This window comes from Vespa crabro, chromosome 2 (assembly GCF_910589235.1).
Source record: "Vespa crabro chromosome 2, iyVesCrab1.2, whole genome shotgun sequence".
NCBI classification, from domain to species: domain Eukaryota; kingdom Metazoa; phylum Arthropoda; class Insecta; order Hymenoptera; family Vespidae; genus Vespa; species Vespa crabro.
The window spans coordinates 4,144,377-4,165,228 of NC_060956.1; the positions used below are offsets into that span (position 1 = coordinate 4,144,377).

At 31.1% G+C, this 20,852-nt stretch overlaps 1 protein-coding gene across 1 annotated transcript in view; it reads right to left on the reverse strand.

Annotated features, from left to right (window-relative positions):
- LOC124421896 (low-density lipoprotein receptor-related protein 2) overlaps positions 1-20,852 on the reverse strand; it is a 46,455-nt gene that overhangs the window by 19,051 nt on the left and 6,552 nt on the right. The window contains exon 2 of the mRNA XM_046957585.1: positions 1,459-1,581. Within this exon, the coding sequence (XP_046813541.1) occupies positions 1,459-1,581 (123 nt within the window). The remainder of the gene's footprint in view (positions 1-1,458; positions 1,582-20,852) is intronic.

Here is a 20,852-nt window from a genome sequence, read left to right on the forward strand (position 1 = left end):
AAGAAAAAGAAGAAGAAGAAAAAATTAATAAATTATTATCTAATAATAAATATCTAAATCATGTATGAGAACCGAACTTGATAATAAGAGGAAAAAGGGAGGAAAAAAAGAATGTCCATGCATATTTCCAAATAAATATGAGAAAATATTCATGTCATAAAAAGATATTCATTTTTTTTTTTTTAAGGATACATCGTACAATCCAAATGATAATGAAATTCATTTCGATAAAAAAGAAAAATGTCCTTCGAGTCTTCAATTGTAATAATAAATATGTAGATAGATATCTGTCATATAACATACAATAGTCAGATAGATACTATGCAATATTATCTATTTCTAAAATAATTATCGCTATTACGTAAGGAATGCATGCGATATGTTCCAACGAAAATGTAATGTTGATAATAATTATACATGGATATCGAAAAGAGATAATATAGTAATAATTATTTTGTTTTCGACTAAAAAACAAAATTTATTTTCCTCATCCGGCGTGATTGTAAAAATGAATCTCGCGTACCGGAAATTTATAATAATTTCGAACAAAGAATTCGACTGTTCCATGCGGAAGAAGAGATCGCTAATGATTTTTTTTTCTTTCTTTCGTTCTTTTTTTTTTTTTTGTTCTTTTTCTTTTCTTTTATTTTATTTGTACGTTCAAAAAACAAAAAGAAGAAAAAAAATGAGGAAAAGTAAAAAATGTCGAGTTTAAAGTATGTCGTACAAGTTATATATCCGAATTATATTAACGTTTAATTCGAAATCGACAGAGAAATCGACTACAAAATCTTCGTACGTAAGAACGAGAATATATATATATATATATATATATATATATATATATATATATATGTATATATATATGTATATATATATGTATATATAAAAGGAAGAAAGAAAGGAAGAAAAGTCTTAGCTTCGGTCCGATTTAAAACGTTAATCGTGGCAGTGGGTCCGTTTTGTCGACTGGCGTTCAATAGCGGAACTTTTGCACGTCGCACTTGAAAGAGGGTCACAGTCTCCCTTCCGGTTTAACATCGTCCCGCGCATAACAAATGTTTCTCCAAAGGTAAAAACGTTGAAAAGAATGAGAGTGCTTTCAAGTGGGGAAAACGAGAATTTTACGAATCATGAGGATCGATTAGGCAACCTAAACGAAGGCATTCCAAAAAAAAAAGAAAAAAAAAGAAAAAAAAAGAAAAAAAAGGAAAACAAAATGGCGTTATTTTTTCTGTTTATATAGAAGTGTTGATATTGGAGTTAAAAGAAAAAATAAATAAATAAATAAATAATTAAGTAAAATAAATGACGACGCGTTACAAATGATATTTTATTACTGACATTTCTCAACGACTAATGTATCACGAACATTTTCCTTTCCATTCGTGAAAGCGAACGACACTATTTACAAGTTCCTTACCCCCCAAAACGATATTACGAAGGATGTATACTTACGACACGACTGAAACTCGTCCTCGGCGTTCTCGCAGTTACGTTCATAGTTGCAGACCAACAATGCCGGTATGCACTTTCCGTCGAGACATTTGAACATGTTAGGCCCACAACCGGTGCCATCGCCTGTGAACAGATATACAAGAGAAAACACGCTATCAGATTATACCATTTGATATATACCAAGGGAAAGAAAATAGTTTATACGGTGACTCGTAAGAAAAGAAGGAAAAAAAAAAAGGAAAACGGTTGTGTTACCATATCATTTAATTATTTTCATTCGTTTATTACAGTTATTTTACACGACACGAATGAATTCTTTTGGATCGGAGACATTTCGTTAAATGATTTAAAAAAAGAAAAAAAAAAATATATATATATATACATATATATAAGTAATTTAAAAAATATGTATAATTATATAGTTTTGTGAGTCACTGTAAATTAAAGGATAGTAAACGAGCTCTGACAAGTAAGTGTGAGAGAGAAAGAGAGAGAGAGAGAAAGAGAGAGAGAGAGAGAGAGAGAGAGAGAGAGAAAGAGAGAGAGAAAGAGAGAGAAGAGGTGGGGAATCGAGTCGAGAACGATGTTACTGGCGTGATAGGTGAAAGGTTCAATGCCTTCTGCCATGCCAGGGAAATGTCTGTTTCTAATGCCGCTCTAAGAGAACTCGGCTCAGAGAACTCGAATGAAACTCAGCTAGGATCTACGAGCCATCCTCCTCTTTTCTCGTGGGATACTCGCGGCTTCTTTCAATGCGGCGCTCTTCAAAAACACTTTTCCTTGCGCCACATGGATTCTCGCCGAGAGAAACATCATCTTGGATAATGTTATGTAATTATCCTCCTTCTTTCAGCGAGCTAAGATCGAAAGAACGGACCTCAAACGAGATTCGTGAGACTTCTGACCCGAACGTGAAATCTAGCTTCCTTTTGTTTCGAAGTTGTTAGTTTAAACATTGAAAAAAAAAATTATATATATATATATAATTTAAAACAAATTATGTGTCATACGATAAAACAATAGTACAATGACAATACAAAAATGTCAGGTTAAAAATGAGCATCGATTGTTATAACATAGCGCAACGATGTTAACCTTTTATCATATTACGCCATATAAATTTGAAACCACACGTTTTTTTTTTTTTCTTTTTTTTTTTTGATACCTATATAATACAGAAATACCTATATAGAGATATTTTAAAAATTCTCTTTCATTTTATCCGAAATACCAAACACTTAATTCTAAATTCATATCACAAGCTTCAAATTTCTTTCTTCCTTTCTTTTTTTTTTTTTTAATTCTTAAATATAAATTTTTGTACTCATCGTTAAGGTAGTATAATTCTACTGATATATAAATAATACTATGACGTTTACATATTATATAATTTTGTTACAGACACAAAAAAAAAAAGAAAGAGAATATTGAATATTAAAAAGACAAGATTTATTTTTTATAACTTTTTTTTTTTTACGTATGAGGATTTTTTCTGTCACAATTTATTTATTTATTTTCTTTTTTTTTTCTTTTGTATATATTTATCGATCTTTCAACGACATTTTATTATTTTTTTCAACAAATATATCCTTTCGAAATGCTAACAAGAATATTTCATATAATATGATGTCAGAGATCTCATGTTGAGTAACATACATAGAACGAATGAGAAGGCCCTCCCTCCTGTATGTTTCTCTGTGCTCACGGTCGTTCAACTTGCGAAAAGAATCCTTCCGCTTTGAGATATCGTAAGCATTTTATTGCTTGAGAATCAGTCAATGGGAGAAAGTTCTTCGTAGTATATATATATATATATATATATATATATATATATATATATATATATATAAGAGAAACGACGATGTAAAAAGGTGGTATAAGAGATTTCATTGCGATCCAAGTTCTTCGATAGATCTAGCAGAAGAAGAAGATAAAGGAGAAGAATGAGGAGTAAACAGAAACTGACAATGACACTTAATTAGCAAACTCATTCATTTTTTTTTCTTTCTTCTTTGTTTCGTGTTTATTTTTATTTTCTTTTTCTTTTTTCATTGATAATACGTTTCTCAATCGGTAACGTCAATTAAATGCGACGTTTAATTGCATTTCTTTCTTCGTCATCGAAAAATCGCAAGAATTGAAAGAGCTTCATCGTTCGGCCATTTTTTTTTTCGAGAAGAGGAAAAAAGGAAAAAAGAAGATGGAAAAAAAGATTACGACAAAGGATTCTTTTCAATTTTTTTTTTTTTCTTTTTTTTTCTGCGGAAGACGCGGTATATCTTTTTTTATTTTTCTTCTTCTTATTCTTTTTCTTTTTTTTCTTTTTTCATGGCTGTGCACGCAGTTATGCAAATTAATCTAAGTATTTAACATTCCGCATGCTCTTCATCTCAATATGACGAGGCGTAAAGCGGAAATTTTGAAAAAAAGTCACGATCTTTTAGCAAGTCAAATATCACGGAAGAAAGCGTTTTCCATAGTAAAACATTAAAAGGAATCGCGTAGGACGATAAAATGTTTTCTTATTAAATACAATCGTTAGATCGTAACTACGACTCATTGATTCGAATCGATGCAAACAATCGTTATTAATTTTTTCAATCAAATTTTTAACGTATATAAGTAACATAAGAACTTCAATCCGTTCTCTTGGATAATTTCAAGGATTTGTGATTTGTAATAAAACATAATTCTATAGATAATTACGAAATAAGATATGTTTTTTGTTTTTACATAATCAATCTTTTTGTCTTTTTCCTTTTTTTCCCTCTTTTTTTTCCCCATCGATAATTAAAATAAACGATCAAGGATATTTCAAAAAGATAAAACGAACTTTGCAAAAATGACAAATTAAAATGTCTTTCGATTTGTTTCGATCATCGTTCATTTAAGAACAATTTCTACCCGCGTTGTTCTCGAACAATATAGTGCCAAGTATTATAATCCTACATGATCTAACATGTCGGTGACACGACTTCACTTCCTACGTATAAGGGAACAGAGAGTATTTAATAAGGAGAAAAGTTTCTTTGATGGAACGTTGTCTCTCCTACGAGAATGTGGTGTCTCTGTTTAAAACGCCTCTGTAAAATATATAATATTTCATTTTATTGAATTAGCCGAAGATTAAAAAGGAGTAGTAAAAAATTTTCATGAAGAAATCAATTAAAGCTTCGTTTCAATGTAAATTTAAATTCTCGACAAGATTAAAAAGGATTTATTCGTTTTATCTTCTTTTTATATGTGTATATATATATATATATATATATATATATGTGTGTGTGTGTGTGTATTACGCATGTATATACACCTATATGTTCAATGTATATGTGTATCTCAAAAGTATTCGTCTCTATCTCGATACTAAATCGTGCTCCAACCGAGCCGAGTTTACGTTCATTGAGTAATATACATACATAGGATACATAGGATACGTGTATATACACACATATATATGTATATATATATGAGAAACATCGATCTTGCATGTGTGGAATATCCGCGTGTCCCACATACATGGATGATTGGACCTAGCTAGTAACATAACTACGGAGTCAGCTATATCCGTAACGAGCGACAGACGAAAGTGTATTATCCGAGAGATAGATAGATAGATAGATAGATAGATAGATAGATAGATATAGATAGATAGATAGATAGATAGACGAATAGATAGATAGATAGAGAAAGAGAGAGAGAGAGAGAGAGGGAAAGAGATGCGTCTCTATGCATCCGAATTATATACTCTGGGATATTATTGACCACAAGAAGAATATTATTTGCCACAGGATATTTGCAACGCAAACATTTTTCTTTCGTTTATTCTCAGATTTTACAATTCGTTCATGTACCAGATCTGAAATAGTAAGGAAAATATCATCAAGAAAAAGAAAAAAAAAAAAATAGAAACCAAACCTAGATTCACTATGATCTACTGATATACTAAATAGTAAAAGATAGATAGAGAGAGAGAGAGAGAGAGAGAGAGAGAGAGAGAGAGAGAGAGAAGGTGATAGAGACTATTATAGAAACTTTTCCATTATAGAGATCCTTGAATCCTTCGTCCTTGGACGAGAAAGCAAGTCTTCGAAGCACCGATCTTGCAAAACTATGTCGTCTCTCTCTCCCTCTCTCTCTCTTTCATTCTCAAAAAGGAAAAACTAGGAGAGATCTAATATTAGAAAATATCCTAAAGAGATACCATATGCAATTAAGTAGAAGAAAAACTATAACATAAATGTAAAAATAGAAAATATACTTATTCAGAATGCGATCAAGTAATAACGTGAACGTTAATGAAATAATAAAGGCAAATTTTCAAGGGTTCAGTAGACGGAAGTGAACTTCACCGTTTCGTTCCTTAGCAAGATACGAGCTTGAAATAAGAAATAACAAAAAAGGAAACAAAGAAGAACGATAAATATGTAGATACGAATGGACGAATAGACAAAAGATAGGTCATCATATCGCATGCATATATATATATATATATATATGTATATAAATAGATCTTAAGAAATAGAAAAAGAAAAAGTAAAAGAAAAAAAAGAGAAATAAATCTTAATAAATCGTGCGATAAATAAAAAAAAAAAAAAAAGGAAGAAGAAGAAAAAGAAAAAAAAAAAGAGGAAACATCTCTTATCCTGGTACGATGAAGAGACTTGCTAAGGAGAACGGCTTCTTCGAGTCGAAAGGAATAAGAAGAGGAAAGAGGATAGGTGACGGATACATTAGCGTTGTGTTGTATGTGTGCTTTATATGGGTATGTACATGTGTATGTGTTTGTATTTGTATGTGTCTCGTGCATTCACGTGCATGTTATGCCGTATACGAGTTATTGAATGTATATGTATATGTGTGCGTGTGTGTATATGTATGTATAAGAGAGAGAAAGAGAGAGAGAGAGAGATAGAGAGAGGGGGGAGGAAGGAGAAGAAGAGGTAGCCCACGGTCTTGGAAGTGCAGCGTTCGTGCCAGGCTGTGCGGCCTGGTACCACAGCAGAGAGATAGCGACTGTTGGGAGGGAATGTGCATCGAGAGAGGACGGGGTGCAGGAGTGCACCGAATGCGCACTTGGTAAGCATACACCAAACGCGCCTTTTCTTATTAACTACTGTTCCGAGATCAACAACATTGATATTTGTCTGATTATAAGATGAATTATTTTCTTTCTTTCGAAATTAATCTGACTTTCAATTATTTTCTTTTCTCAACATCTTTTTCTTTTTCCTACTTTTTTTTTTAGTTCTTTCTCTCTCTCTCTCTCTCTCTCTCTCTCTCTCTCTCTCTCTTTTTTTTTTCCTACACGAATTATGAGAGCCTTCGTTATTATTCTTATTGTTACTATTATTATTATTTTAACATTATAATTATTATTATCATAATTATAAATATGATATATTTTTATAGGAGCATACCGATAAACGTGAATGTGTCAAAAATTCTTTTAAGTAATACCATTCGTACATCGATTATATAAATATTATATAATTATATAAATATACATACGTACGTATTACGTACGTATAAATATAATTTGTTATTTAATTTAGTATTTGAATTATCGAGAGATCTCTCATTTTGAGAAATTTCTTTTGAAACGAGAAATATAAAACGAGATTGATTTCAATCGTCATGTACGTCGCAGTAAATCGAGAAGATTTCATTGTTTCCATCTTAGAGTATAGAAAAGAAAAAGGACCGAATGAAAAAGTAAAAAAAAAGAATATAAATAAATAAATAAATAAAAAATAAAAAGAAAAGAATACATAAAGAAAGAAAAAGAAAAAAGGGAAAAAGAAGAAAGAAAAAATAATAACGAATGAGCGAGTTAATTGGTACGTTGGAAGACGGATTCGTGCGATCAAGAAAAAGTGACGTAGGCGCTGGCTCGTACTGGCTGGTACCGCGAGAGCTAGAGAGGCTTAGAAATATGTAGTCAAGTAGCTAAGAATGAACGTCCATTCTCTATCACTCTCTCTCTCTCTCCCTCCCCCCCTCTCTCTCTATCTTTCTCATAATATCCCACACATTTTTAACACCATGCTTTTATATATATAAATATATATATATATATATATATATATATATATATATATATATATATAGATATGATAAATAGTTAGGCAATCACACGATTTCCAAATGAATAAATTTGATTTATCAAGGTATCATTCGTACTCAACTTATTTTTCTTCCAAATCTCTTGAATATGTTTTTCTTTTTTTTTTTTGTTTTTGCAAACTCGAATGCGTATAATCTTCCTTCTTATCATTTAAAATGACGAGTTAAACGGTCTCTCATTTACTTGGAGAACATGTATCAATGACGCGTATGATTATGTCTCATGCGAAAATGTCATATAATTCCTAATCTTAACGTTACTAAGCGAAATGTATTCCTTATTGTTCTATCGTTCAACGCGATTAACACAGTGCTTGATTTCCGTAGAAAATTACTTGACGACGATGGCGACGACGACGACGATGATGACGATTACAAAATTGATTTGCCCTTCTGAAGATCGTATTACCAGTGATTCATTCCGGTCCTAGGAATCAAACGACACTTCTTGTTTTTTTCCTCGTTTTTCTGGTTTTTGTTTGTTTGTTTGTTTTTTTTCTTTTTCCACAACCGCAATAGAAATGATATAAATACGTGTAATAAGATATGTCAAACTGGACACATTTAAAATTAGATCTTTTCCTATTGACATTTGTTTTTTTTTTAATTGAAAATCATTTTATATATATATATATATATATATATATATATATATATATATATATATAATATATAAATATATAATGTGTATAATAATATCCATATATAATAAATATATAGGTATGTGTAAATTTAGAAGCAAACAAACAAGATTGACATATTTGTTAAAAACACAATCTATTAAAAGGAATTCAGGGACGAGTATGTACTTTCTTTATGGAATGCATTAACGACGGCATTGAACGTGGCATTTTTCTTCGACGATAATAAATGCATACAAGTATAGAAAGATATATCCGATCGATGGGTCATTGTTTGACATTTAAGTGAGTCGCGAGAAAATTTCCAAGTTCCCACGTATCGTATCTACATACGTAGATGTGTATATACATACGTAGATATATATTATACTACAGAGATATTCCATTGGTCAACATTGATAATTACGTCTCAGTTAATGCAAATTATAAATACATTGAATTTAGTCGATTGCGAAGTTTCAAATAATCGAAATTGGTAATCATGGTCGTTCGAGAATCCGTTCATTGGTATTCTTTTCGAACAAAGAGATCGGAGTCGACCTGAAACCACCTTACTATTGAAGATCGAAACGAGGTGCAAACGTGCGACCTTAATTTCTTCTCGGTCCTCCTTAACTGCTGCAATTGCCCAAGGCATCATCATCATCATCATCATCATCATCATCATCATCATCATCATTATCATCATCATCATCTCGAGAGGACCATAAAAGGACGTTCATTAGGATCGTTAAAAATGTCTTTCCAAAGTTTAACTGCTTGTTCGAGAATATTTTATTTCTCAAGAAAAAATAAATCTGTACTATCGAGTCCATACGATAAATATCATCGACCTACAACATTTACGCAATCGATTTTTCGTAAAAAAAGGGGGGAGGGGGGAGGAAAGAAAAAAGAACACCGTTTCGAACCGCAGTAACGAAGGGAACAGAAAAGTTTAAGTGACCTGTGAATTTTCACAAAGTTTAATTAAAGTTTCGTGATTTGAAGAGAAAAAAAAAAGAAAGAAAGAAAAAAAAGAAAAAAAAAATGAAAGTAAACCGAGATTACCAAACGCGAAAAGGAATTTCTTTAATTATCGACTAAATTAGTAGAGTATTATGATTTTTTTTCATTTCTATTTTTATTCGTTACATTTACATTTCTAACAGAATCTCGAAATATGTATGGGAAATTTAATTATCTTTTTACTTAATATTTTTTAAACAATTCCAATATAGAAAATTTATCATCTCAAAAGCATCAACAGTAAAAGCAGAAAATTTCGCATTGGTTTTTAAATAGAATTACGCTATTTCATTTTGATTTTGTATTTTTTCTTTTTTTTTCTTTTTTTGTATTCTTCTACAGATCCATTTAAAGAATTAAAAATACAACATTTATTTTTAATTCCTTTTTAAATTACTCACGATCACTATCAAATATTTGATCGTCGACTGATAAATAGAAAATCTTTAACCATCGTAAAAAAAGAGAGAGAGAGAGAGAGAGAGAGAGAGAGAGAGAGAGAGAGAGAGAAAAGAAAGAAAAACATGCTCGTCATCGTCAGTTTAAGAGAAACGTCAAATTTATTCGCACATTCCCAAACACGTTTACCTTTCAATCGATCGGCCGATTGATTGATTGATTTATTTATTTATAAGTATGGATAAACATTTAAGACGCGTAAAGTGATTCTCTCGAGGTCAGGAGAACACTCGTCGGCGATTCTCTTTCTCCTGCTTAGATTAGATTTCGTGGAAACGTAGAGAACCAGTTTCTTGAATGGCATTTCCTACCTAAAAGAGAAAAATAAAATGGAAGAGGGAATAAAGAGAGACGAAGCAGAAACAAGGGAAAAGAAGCAAGTTAAAAAAAGGCAGAGTTTTAATCACGGAAGTAAATGAAAAGTACCAAGTGTCAGGGATCGGAGCTAAGCATGAGGAAAGAGAAGGAATAGGAGGAGGAAAAGGGGGAGGAGGATAGCATTACGGTGTCGTTTCTGACCACCAGAAAGAGAGTCACGTTGGGAACGTGAAATTCGCTCGTTCCATAGAAAGTACACCTAGCGATTGGCCTTAAATGGTGCACGACTGGTATACCAATGCATTTGTGAGTATTACATCGACTTGAATGAAAAATAAAGATAAAGATAGTAAGAGAGAGAGAGAGAGAGAGAGAGAGAGAGAGAGAGAGAGAGAGAGAGAGAGAGATACTCTATCCTAATGCGAATTAATAAGCATTTTATTTTCTTACGGAGAGTTTACACGTAGCTTCAGGTTTCTGCGACCCAATAATTTCTACCAATCAACCGCGTCATATTCCCTTGCGGATTTATATTGAGAACGGATTTACATTGGGGGAAAAAAAAAGAAGTAAAGAAAAAAAAAAAGAAAGAAAAGGAAGACGTAATCTTTTGTTATTTCCATTTTATGTTATTTTATTTCATATAATTTCCTTTTATTTTATTGTATTTTATTATTATTATTATTTTTTAATTATTTTATTTTCTTTTTTATTTTTATTTTTTTTCGTAAAAGATCGTCGACATATAAATGTCCCTTGTAAGAGTTCCCTTCGTTAGATCATCAATCGGGCATTCGTCTACTCGTGACCTTGTACGTAGAGTAGGAGTAACAGCGCAACAGAATCAGTAGCAACGAGTATATACACATTGAATGGCTGAATGGCACAAGCAAAGAATATATACGAGTATATATATATATATATATATATATATATATATATATATATATATATATATATATATATATATATGTAGGTAGATATGTATGTATGTATATATGTATGTATGTATGTATGTATGCCACATGGAGCGTTCGTTGACTGTCACGACTGATCCAATTATCTTCGTACGATCGACGGGCCAAAGCGATCTCTGGATTTCCAAGATGACCCCGTTATATCGAATCATTGCACTTTTATTGCATTTTCGTGTCGAGGTTCAATAGATTGCGAACATTCTTCTGGAAAGATAGTAAAGATTCCGAGAATTGCGCGCGTTTTTTTTTCTGATAGCCTAGATTGTTTTTTTTTATTCATCTTTACGTGGTTTTTTATTTGATCTAGAAAACAAAAAAAAAAAGAAAAGAATAGAAAAAAAAATAAAAAAAAATAAAAAAAAATAAAAAAAAAAGAAAAGAAAAAGCAAAATCAATGATATGATATTAATAAAATATAACTCTTCAACTTTGACAGATATATATATATATATATTGTATTTCTGTTTTTCATCATGTTACATCAATTCGCAAGTAAATCATTAATCGTTAGTTTATATACGAAAATTTAATGTTCATTAAAGGTATAACTTGTATCCTTATTATTAATATAGTTATATTAGTATAAATTATATAATTAATATAACTATATAATTATACTAATATATAATAATACTTATAAAGCATATCTTACATTCTAATGTAAAAATATGTATTATGTATTACAGCATAATAAATATTTTTTTTGTTAATACAAATACAATCTTTGTTTGCACTGATGAATTGTATTATTCATATTTATCCTAAGTTATTAGCATAATGTTATTTTATTTCATTAGTTCATTTATTAAGTTAATTTATTATAAGTAATCTTTGATACAAGCCAAAGCAAGCCAAGCCAAGCTAAATAAGATTCTACGTAATAAAATGAAAATTAAAAATAACAAAATTTGCCTTGGAGGTATAGTTTTCGAAAAAAGATTTTATATAAAAATTATACGAATCATGGATTTGCATCTATTGGCATGTATTATAGTTATCATTATTGTTAACTACTTCGTACGATGTTTCTCTGTATAAGAAATATTGACGCATCGAAGTATTAACACATATATATCGTTTCGTTTAGCGTTGAGATAATGAGAATATATTAATATCCCTATCGGATGATATAATTTTTTTCAAGTTTCATCACCATGAACTACAATGCATAATATTCACATTAAATATGTGTACTTTCGAAGTTACGTAACCATGTATTTGAATTGTTTATTAAATCCCCTTTCCCCCTTCTTCCGGCAATTATTGTATTGCCTGATTCGTGAGAAAATAAAAGAAAAATCCCAATGATCATGTTAAAAATGAAAAGATTCTAATAAATACAAGTTATATCTAACAATTCTCTTATATTTTCTTTTTCCTACCCTTTATTTTCCATCTGGTATATTTACCTACTATGTAATGAGAGACCAAAAGTATATATAATTATCTTACTTTTGTACGTGTTAGAAGAAAAGAATACCGCTCATCATGCAAGCATACAGATATAATACAATGGGAACCAGAAGTTCTTTCGTTTGTGGAAAAACACACAATCCATCAATACAAACAAAGCTTACATTTGTATAAGAAAAAAAGAAAAAAAACCGTATTATATCGTTTCCATAGTTATTCAATCTACCGATTATGATTTCACGTGGAAAAAAGAAAAAAAGAAAAAAAAGAGAAAAAAAAAAGAAAAAAGAAAAAGAAAAGAAAAAAATGAATTTTCGAAGACATTATTAACGATTTACATTTTGTTTATAACTTCTTTTTTCTTCTAATCATACAAAAAGATCGATTTAATCTTTTAACTAAACGATAATCTCTAATTAATAGTGTTAAATATCGTCGCAAAATTTGTTTCTCTATCCCATAGAGTTTTCCCAATTATAATTGCAAACATAAAATTGAAATACGGTCGAATATTTTCAGGCGTTTCAATTTTACATCCCCGATTGGCGTGAATGTGGGCAACAAAAAAAAAAGGAGAAAGAAAAACAACAACAAAAAAAAAAAAAATGAAAAAAAAAACGGAAAAAAAAATATATTATACGTCGTTCTGTAAAATGAATAGTGCGATTCATCTTTGAAGTTCTCTGGAGAGAACGTAATAGACTTGTGTGATGAATCTAAAAAGAGACAACGAGATTCTCGCAGAAGGATAGAAAGTATTGGCGATAAAAAAGAACGTTAACGGCGTTTCGCTTGGTTCGATCCCACGTAACGCCGCAACGTGCAACGAGCTGAACGTTCGTGAATTAGCACGCCTAGTACTAATTGCTATAAACGTTTCGCCAACGGCTCTCTGCCAGTCTACTTGGAGTATCGTGGGTTTTAAGTATTTCTCGCGTGTGAACCTGCCTTTAGCAGCCAATGAACACGGAGGATCAACTTGAGATACGATGGGGACGACGGGGATGACCTCATTACTCTTCGTTCTTTTTTCATTCGATCGTAACGAAAATCGTAATGCGCCATTTTCATCAATTTCTTTTTCTTTTTGCTTTCTTTTTTCAATATCTTAAATCACATTGTTCGATGATTTCAATCAATCATCTTTTTAACATGCGAACTTAATTCTTTTATGTGATAGTTAATAGGTCAAAAAAATTTACGACATTAAAAAACAGTAATTTCATGACCGGATTCTATTATTATTATTATTATTATTATTATTATTATTATTATTATTATTATTATTATTATTATTATTATTATTATTATTATCACGATTTTCTATTTCAAACAACAAGGAAGTTCTAATACGAATGAGAATTTAATCGAATCGTCAAAAGGTTTTACCCTGCAGTAATAAATTAACGGTGAATTTACTATTACTCGATATCTGTGCTGGGAATATCTCAAATTTAAACTTTAATTAAAACGGAGATATAGTCAGACTTCAAATAAAAATATTACTCGATCGATCTCATAAAATTTGTATTTACGTTTAATATAGTGTAATTATATTGATAAAACTTTATAATCGTGAATATCACATTATATATTTTCTTTTTATATTATAAATATAACTTTTGCATTATATTAATATAATTATATAAGTTTATATTAACAAATTTCATATTATATAAAATTTGAGAAACTTATATAGAACAAATTTTATATAATATGAGACATAGTAAACTTTATATATATATATAGATATATATACATTTTCATATACACTTTAAAAGACAATTCTTTATCTCGAACGTTCGCGAACATTTTGTTCGATTCGATCGAACGCACCTTAAGAAGGAAATATCGACGACGAAAAAAAGAGAGGAAGGGGGAGGAGAAGAAGAAGGAGTCCTCTCAGGCCGATTAACCGCAGAACTGGGCCACGGAAAAACGAGCTTTGATGAAGCGTAGCGAACGCGTGCATGCCTCACGATTACCTGATTGGCAGCGTCAATAAAGAGCGGGATATCGTTTCTAAACGAAACGAACGTCGTAACGTAGTATAGTATAGTTTAGTACAGGACAGGGACAGCATAGCATAGCATAGCATAGCATAGCATAGCTAGCTCGTTCTAAAGCGCGTCCCGTAATAGGTGGAATCAGAGAACAAGCTTGTACAATAAGTCCTCATTGGTCGAAAGACTCCTATGGTTATGTAGGGCAGACAACTATGGCAACACCAATCCTAGCGAACAACAATGATACTACTTGTATTTTATCTTTATGCTCGTTCTTATTGTTAATATTTGTTATTTTCTATTTTCAATTATGGCAACATCTTATCAATGACTATTAAACAACGATTCTAATACTTCTTTTTTTACATCATTCTGATTTTTGTTACCATTTTTTATTACCATATTGTCATTCGTTGTTTACAATTATTATGATAAAACCAATGCTATTAAACAACAATACTGTTGTTTCTCATTTCTGTTGTTATTTTTTGTTGATCGTTATTTTCAACTGTAGCAACATCGATATGGCTAAACAACAATTGCACTACTTGCTTTTACGATTTTGCCAAATTTTCGTTTTTGTTGACGTTATTTGTTATTTTCAATAATGTCGTTAAACAACAATTACCATGAATACTTGTTTCTATCGTTTCTATTCCTTGTTCTTCTTGTTATTTTCTATTATCGTTTCAAGTCATCTTACTTCTTTTACATCCTAAATTTGTAGAAGAAGAAGAAGGAGGAGGAGGAGGAGGAGGAGGAGGAGGAGGAGAGAAAGACACGAATAGATAGATGACTACTACTATATCGTATTACCGAGGACAATACCCATGACACGACTAACAAATCTCACAAGAGAACACCACAGAAGACATATCGGTGACTTCATTAGAACATCTCTCCGGTCTGGAATAATTGACAAGTGGTAATCGAATTGGCATTAGCAAGTGGTACGGAAATAAAGCAGAGGTCGGTGACTCTCTCTCTCGAGGCTAGTCTCGTTTGCTCTCCGAACTGGTACACGAAATTCGTCCGACTGATACTTACAGACAGATAAAGAAAGAGAGAGACAAACAGGCAGACAGACAGACAGACAGATAGATAGAGAAATAAAACGAGTTAATATTTAAAACCAGTGTATATATATATATATATATATATATATATATAACGTTGAATCGATTGAAAGAATTAATCGCTCAAAGGCAATGCCCCCTAATAACGGAAGAATTCTATTTTATCTTACCATTAGCTTATTTCTTATATGTTTTTAATCCTATTAGAAAACAATTATTCTCTCGATCGTTATACTTACATTGACTAATTATAGAAGGAAAATTTGCTATACTCTCTATTCCCCTTCATTTTTCTTTCGAACTAATTATTGTTATTCGATGAAAAAAGAAAAAAAAAAGAGAGAGAGATAGAAAACAATCCATCCAATTCGAACGTAACATTATTACATTATCTGGAAGTGTTAATGTCGCTATAGAAAAAATTAAATCTTCATCAGGAATCTTACATAATCTTTGTTTCGTATGAGGGAGAGAAAAGAAAAAATATGTAAATCTTTATATAACAAATAATAATATGATAATCTTGATATGCGTCTAGATCAAGAGAATAAAAAAATTCTAACACTGATCATTGGACTGGCATTGAATTCTCTGATAATCAAGTTGAACGCATGGTAACGAGAAGCACCCGTAGAAACACGCGATATACGATAGTCCACGCACCTCCTTTCAGGGCACCTCGAACGTCGGCCAATAGAGAGACAGGTGCATTTACATGTAATCCATGAACCGCTAAAATGCGGACGCGTGGCTTTCAAGAACGCGTGCTCCCTCGTTTACAGTTAGAATCGTAGCCAAGAGCTTAGCCATGTAACTTGGCTCGAGTTAACTTTTCTAGACAAACTTGTGTGTATGTGTGTATGTATGTGTACACATTGCAATCGAATAACAAATACCTAGATTTCCTTTTATTGCAAAAAAAAAAAAAGATTTTCTCTCTTTTCTTTTCTTTTTTCTTTTCTTTTTTTTTTTATAACTAACATGACGATACAAAATCAATTATTCGATCATTTGATAATAATAAAATGAACAATATTAAAGTAATATTAATATATGTTATAATATTATATTAATATAATTATAATATTAATATTACTTTAGTATTGTTTATTAAATGGTTTACTAAAAGGAAATATATCGAAAGTTAATTATCTATCAAACTACATATTATGTATCCTAATAATGTAATGACAAAAATGTCTAATTTTTATTATGCCTTCTTGTACTTCGATTGTCACGTCACGTGACAAAAAAATAAATGCACGAGAAATTTTATGTTTCATTCGGGTAGAAGTACAAAAAGTTAATCATTCGAACATCGAATACCCACGTAACTATTCGTTATTCTAGCCTATTAAAATTCTTCCATCAGATTTTTCGAATATCCAAGAGGAAACCAGCGGGGGGAACGGGGTTGGCGAAAGGTGGACTTAGAAGAGAAGGTGGAGATTCGTAATTCACGTTGAACAATGGAACCATAGAAGAAATAGGAGGAACGTTAGTTTGAAAAAGTATCTACGACGTGCGGAATGACTTTCACACGTCGTCTCTAGACAACGTGAACAAAAAAAGAAAAAAGAACAAAAATGAAAAATGAAAAAAAAAAGTAACGAAAACTTTGACGTCTCGACTGGAGCTAGTAGTCTCTCTCTCTCTCTCTCTCTCTCTCTCTCTCTCTCTCTCTCTCTCTCTCTCTCTCTCTCTCTCTCTCTCTCTCTCTCTCTCTCTCTCTGCGACACTTTAATAGCGATTTTAATTAAGAACTTTTATGGTTGACGTTAGGAATTCACGTTACTCTATTCCTTTCATATGATGTTTCTCACACGAACGTATATATATAAGTGCGGAGGGCGCGGGTGTACACACACATACATAAATGGATAGATATAAAACTGACAAGAGAGGAATGGCTTCCCTTTTCGCACAGTAGTTCGCGTAGAACGAATGAGAAAAGAAAGTTTTTCTTTTGTTTTTTTTCTTGTCCCCCCCCCCCCCCGAGCAAAATACAAAATCATTTAACGGTATCAAATTACTAATACCAAGAAAGAAACTCTAAACGCGTAAAGGAAGATATTTCAAGATAGACAGAAGGAAAAGGAGTAATTTGCTTCCGAAAAAAAAAAAAAGGTAAATCTAATGGAGAACTTTGAAACTTTGGTAGAAGAAATAAAATAAAGTGAAATGAAATAAAAAAAATAAAAAAAAAAAATAAAAAAAATAAAAATAAATAAAAATAAAAAAAAAAAAAATAAAACTTGACAACATTTTCATTTTCACAAATTCAAAAGTTCGTCAAGTCATCGCCTTTGACGACGTCAAAGTTATAATTATCTTGTATCTATGGGAGAAAGGAATGAAGGAGAGAGAGAGAGAACTGTTAAACATTAAAATGGAGGAAAAAAAAAAGAAAATTATACTCTAGAATACTCGAAATTTGTTAGAATTCAAGGAAATGCTCACGAAACATGATCACAAACGACGAAAGTTTCAACTTTGATCGGTCACATCACAGGAAATTGTTCGACTTCATAGTAAATATTAGAACTCTCAGTATTTCTCGCAAGAAAGCGCTCAAACTCAATGCTCCTTAAAAATATTTTCTTTCACGTTCGACATTATTAACGCAGTATATTTTCTAACATTCCAAATAATTAATACGAATTGTTATTTCATTTTTTCTTTTTTTCTTTTTCTACGATATAAATAACGAAAAAATTTATTTTAATCGATACAAACGAAAATATCAATCAATCAAAATAAATTGTCGCATACATGCATATAATATTATTATATTTCATTTGAACTTTAGATAGGACGAAGATTTAATAAAACAAAAAGTATTATCGAAAAGGAAAAAAGATACTAATTAATCAATGGATCAATTAATCGAATAAAATTTTATATCATGATGACATAAAATAAACGAAGAGATCTGGCGATGGAAATAGAAGTACAAAGGTTCTATATTTAGAATAATTTTCTTTATAAAAAAAATTCCTAGGTTCTTAGTTTTAATTAATCTATAAACCATAATTCAGTTTGAATTTATAATTTGGAAAAAAAAATGATCAGTTTAAAAAGTTTCGTAAGAGAGTAATGGATTTGAGAAATATCGTCTAGTGATTTTCGGCTATCATCTGGGGGAATATTTTGATCCATGTATTAAGAAAAAAAAAAAGAAAAAAAGAAAAAGAGACAGAGAGAGAAAGAAAAAAAAAGAACTAAATAAATAAATAAAATTCAATTCAAAATTACGATAATTCAGGCAAATGAAGACTTGGCAGAGCTCTGCAAATGTTAAGAATAAATAAATAAATAAATAAATAAATAAATAAATTATATTTAAAGTCAAGATAATTCAGGAAGAGAGTTAGACGTACATAATATTCATAGAAGAGAGTACGGACACGAGTATGGCGTCAAAAAGGAAGAAAGAGAGAGAGAGAGAGAGAGAGAGAGAGAGAGAGAGAGGGAGGGAGAGAGAGAGAGAAAGAGAGAGAGTTTCGAAATATGACGTAAATCAATTTGCATTCATTTTCACACTCAAAACGACGGCTTCCCTGGTTGCCTTTTGATCGATGCCCATAGAAAAACAGAGCGTAGCTTGCGTTTCATTCGAAAGAACGATAAAGTTCAGTTCTAAAAATTTGAAAAGACCAAAAGAACGAAAAAAAAAAAGAAAAAAAAACAAGAACGGTAGGAAACGCATGTTGTCATTAGATTTTCATAAAAAGACACAGAGAATTCCCTAAATTCGGTGAAAAATTTATAAGCAGTATCTTATAGTAATATAATATATATTATTTCAATACTGTAACTTCGCTGTGTTCCTTTTGTATTTATCAACAATAATTGTGAAATACGATAAATAAAGATAGAAAGAGAGAAGGAAAGAGAGAAGGAAAAAGAGAAAGAGAGAGAGAGAGAGAGAGAGAGAAATAACACAGACTCCTTTCATAGTCCTGAAATGATTTTCCATATGGTTCAACGATCGCTCGATTACTTATTACAACACGTTCGCCGGTAGACGTAATCCCGTGCGTTACAACTCTGAGAATAGAACTCGTTCGACACGCTAGGATAGAGTCGACTCATCGAGTGGAACCGTACGTATGTAAGCTGATTTTAAATCCTAGATTTCCTGGCTAGACGATTTAAAGGGAATGAGAAAGAAAAAGAAAAAGAAAAAGCGAAAGAGAAAGAGAGAGAGAGAGAGAGAGAGAGAGAGAGAGAGAGAGAAAGAGAAAGAGAAAAAGACAGGCGAAAAGAGATATTACAAGTTCCTATAAGAAGAAAAAAAAAGAAAAAAAAAAAAATAAAGAATGAGTCATGCCAATCAATTTTTATCTATATATAACAGGGATAAGACCAAAATTGTTCCTAGGTGATTTTAAAAATCAATTACCTTTTTTTTTTTTTGAAGACTTTTTAGGCTTACTTTTTTTGTCGTTATTTTTCTTTTTTTTTTTTCTTTTTTCATATTTTAAAATTACAAGCTCTACTTTTTGACTTATTATATATCTCTCTCTCTCTCGCTCTCTCTCTCCCTCTTTCTCTCTCACTCTCTTTCTCATTAATATATATTTATATGTATATATATTTATTTATACATGTACATATTTATACACCATACATACATAGATAGATGCATATATATATATATATATATATATATATATATATATATATATGGTGTGTAGGTATTATAGAGGGAGGTACTGATCGGACAGGCCCAATGGAGAGCCAGCCAGGGTCCCGCTATCCGGTCGGCCGCTAGGCCGAGGTGAATGAACCTCGCTCCGCCTACTGACTCTTTACCTGCCGAGTAAAATCGACTCTCGACGAACATCGCCACCGACTAAGAGACAACTCTTCTCTTCTCGAAGAGGAGAGACAAAGAGAGATAGATAGATAGATAGATAGATAGATAGAGAGAGAGAGAGAAAGAGAGAGATAGATAGATAGAAATTATTTTTCCCCTCCTTTTCATCTTTCGCATCTCACACGCTCTACTCTCTTCGTCCGTAAATTTAATCAGAAACGTCGTCCTACCTCTCTTCTATATAGTAACCACTAATAATCTGATTAAATGATTATTCCCCTTTCTTTATTATTATTCTCTCTCTCTCTCTCTGTCTCTCTCTCTCTCTCTCTCTCTCTCTCTCTCTCTCTCTCTGTCTCTCTCTAAGTCTCTTGTTTCTTCTTTCCTTTCTTTTTTGTTTTTTTTTGTTCTCACTTTTTTTCATACACACAAAAAATACATATATGTATACATTTATAAAGCTATTTTAATTTATCGATAAAGAAGAAATATAATGGATATCTATTTTTCTTTGATACAATTGAATACGTATGTTGAATTGTGTATATATT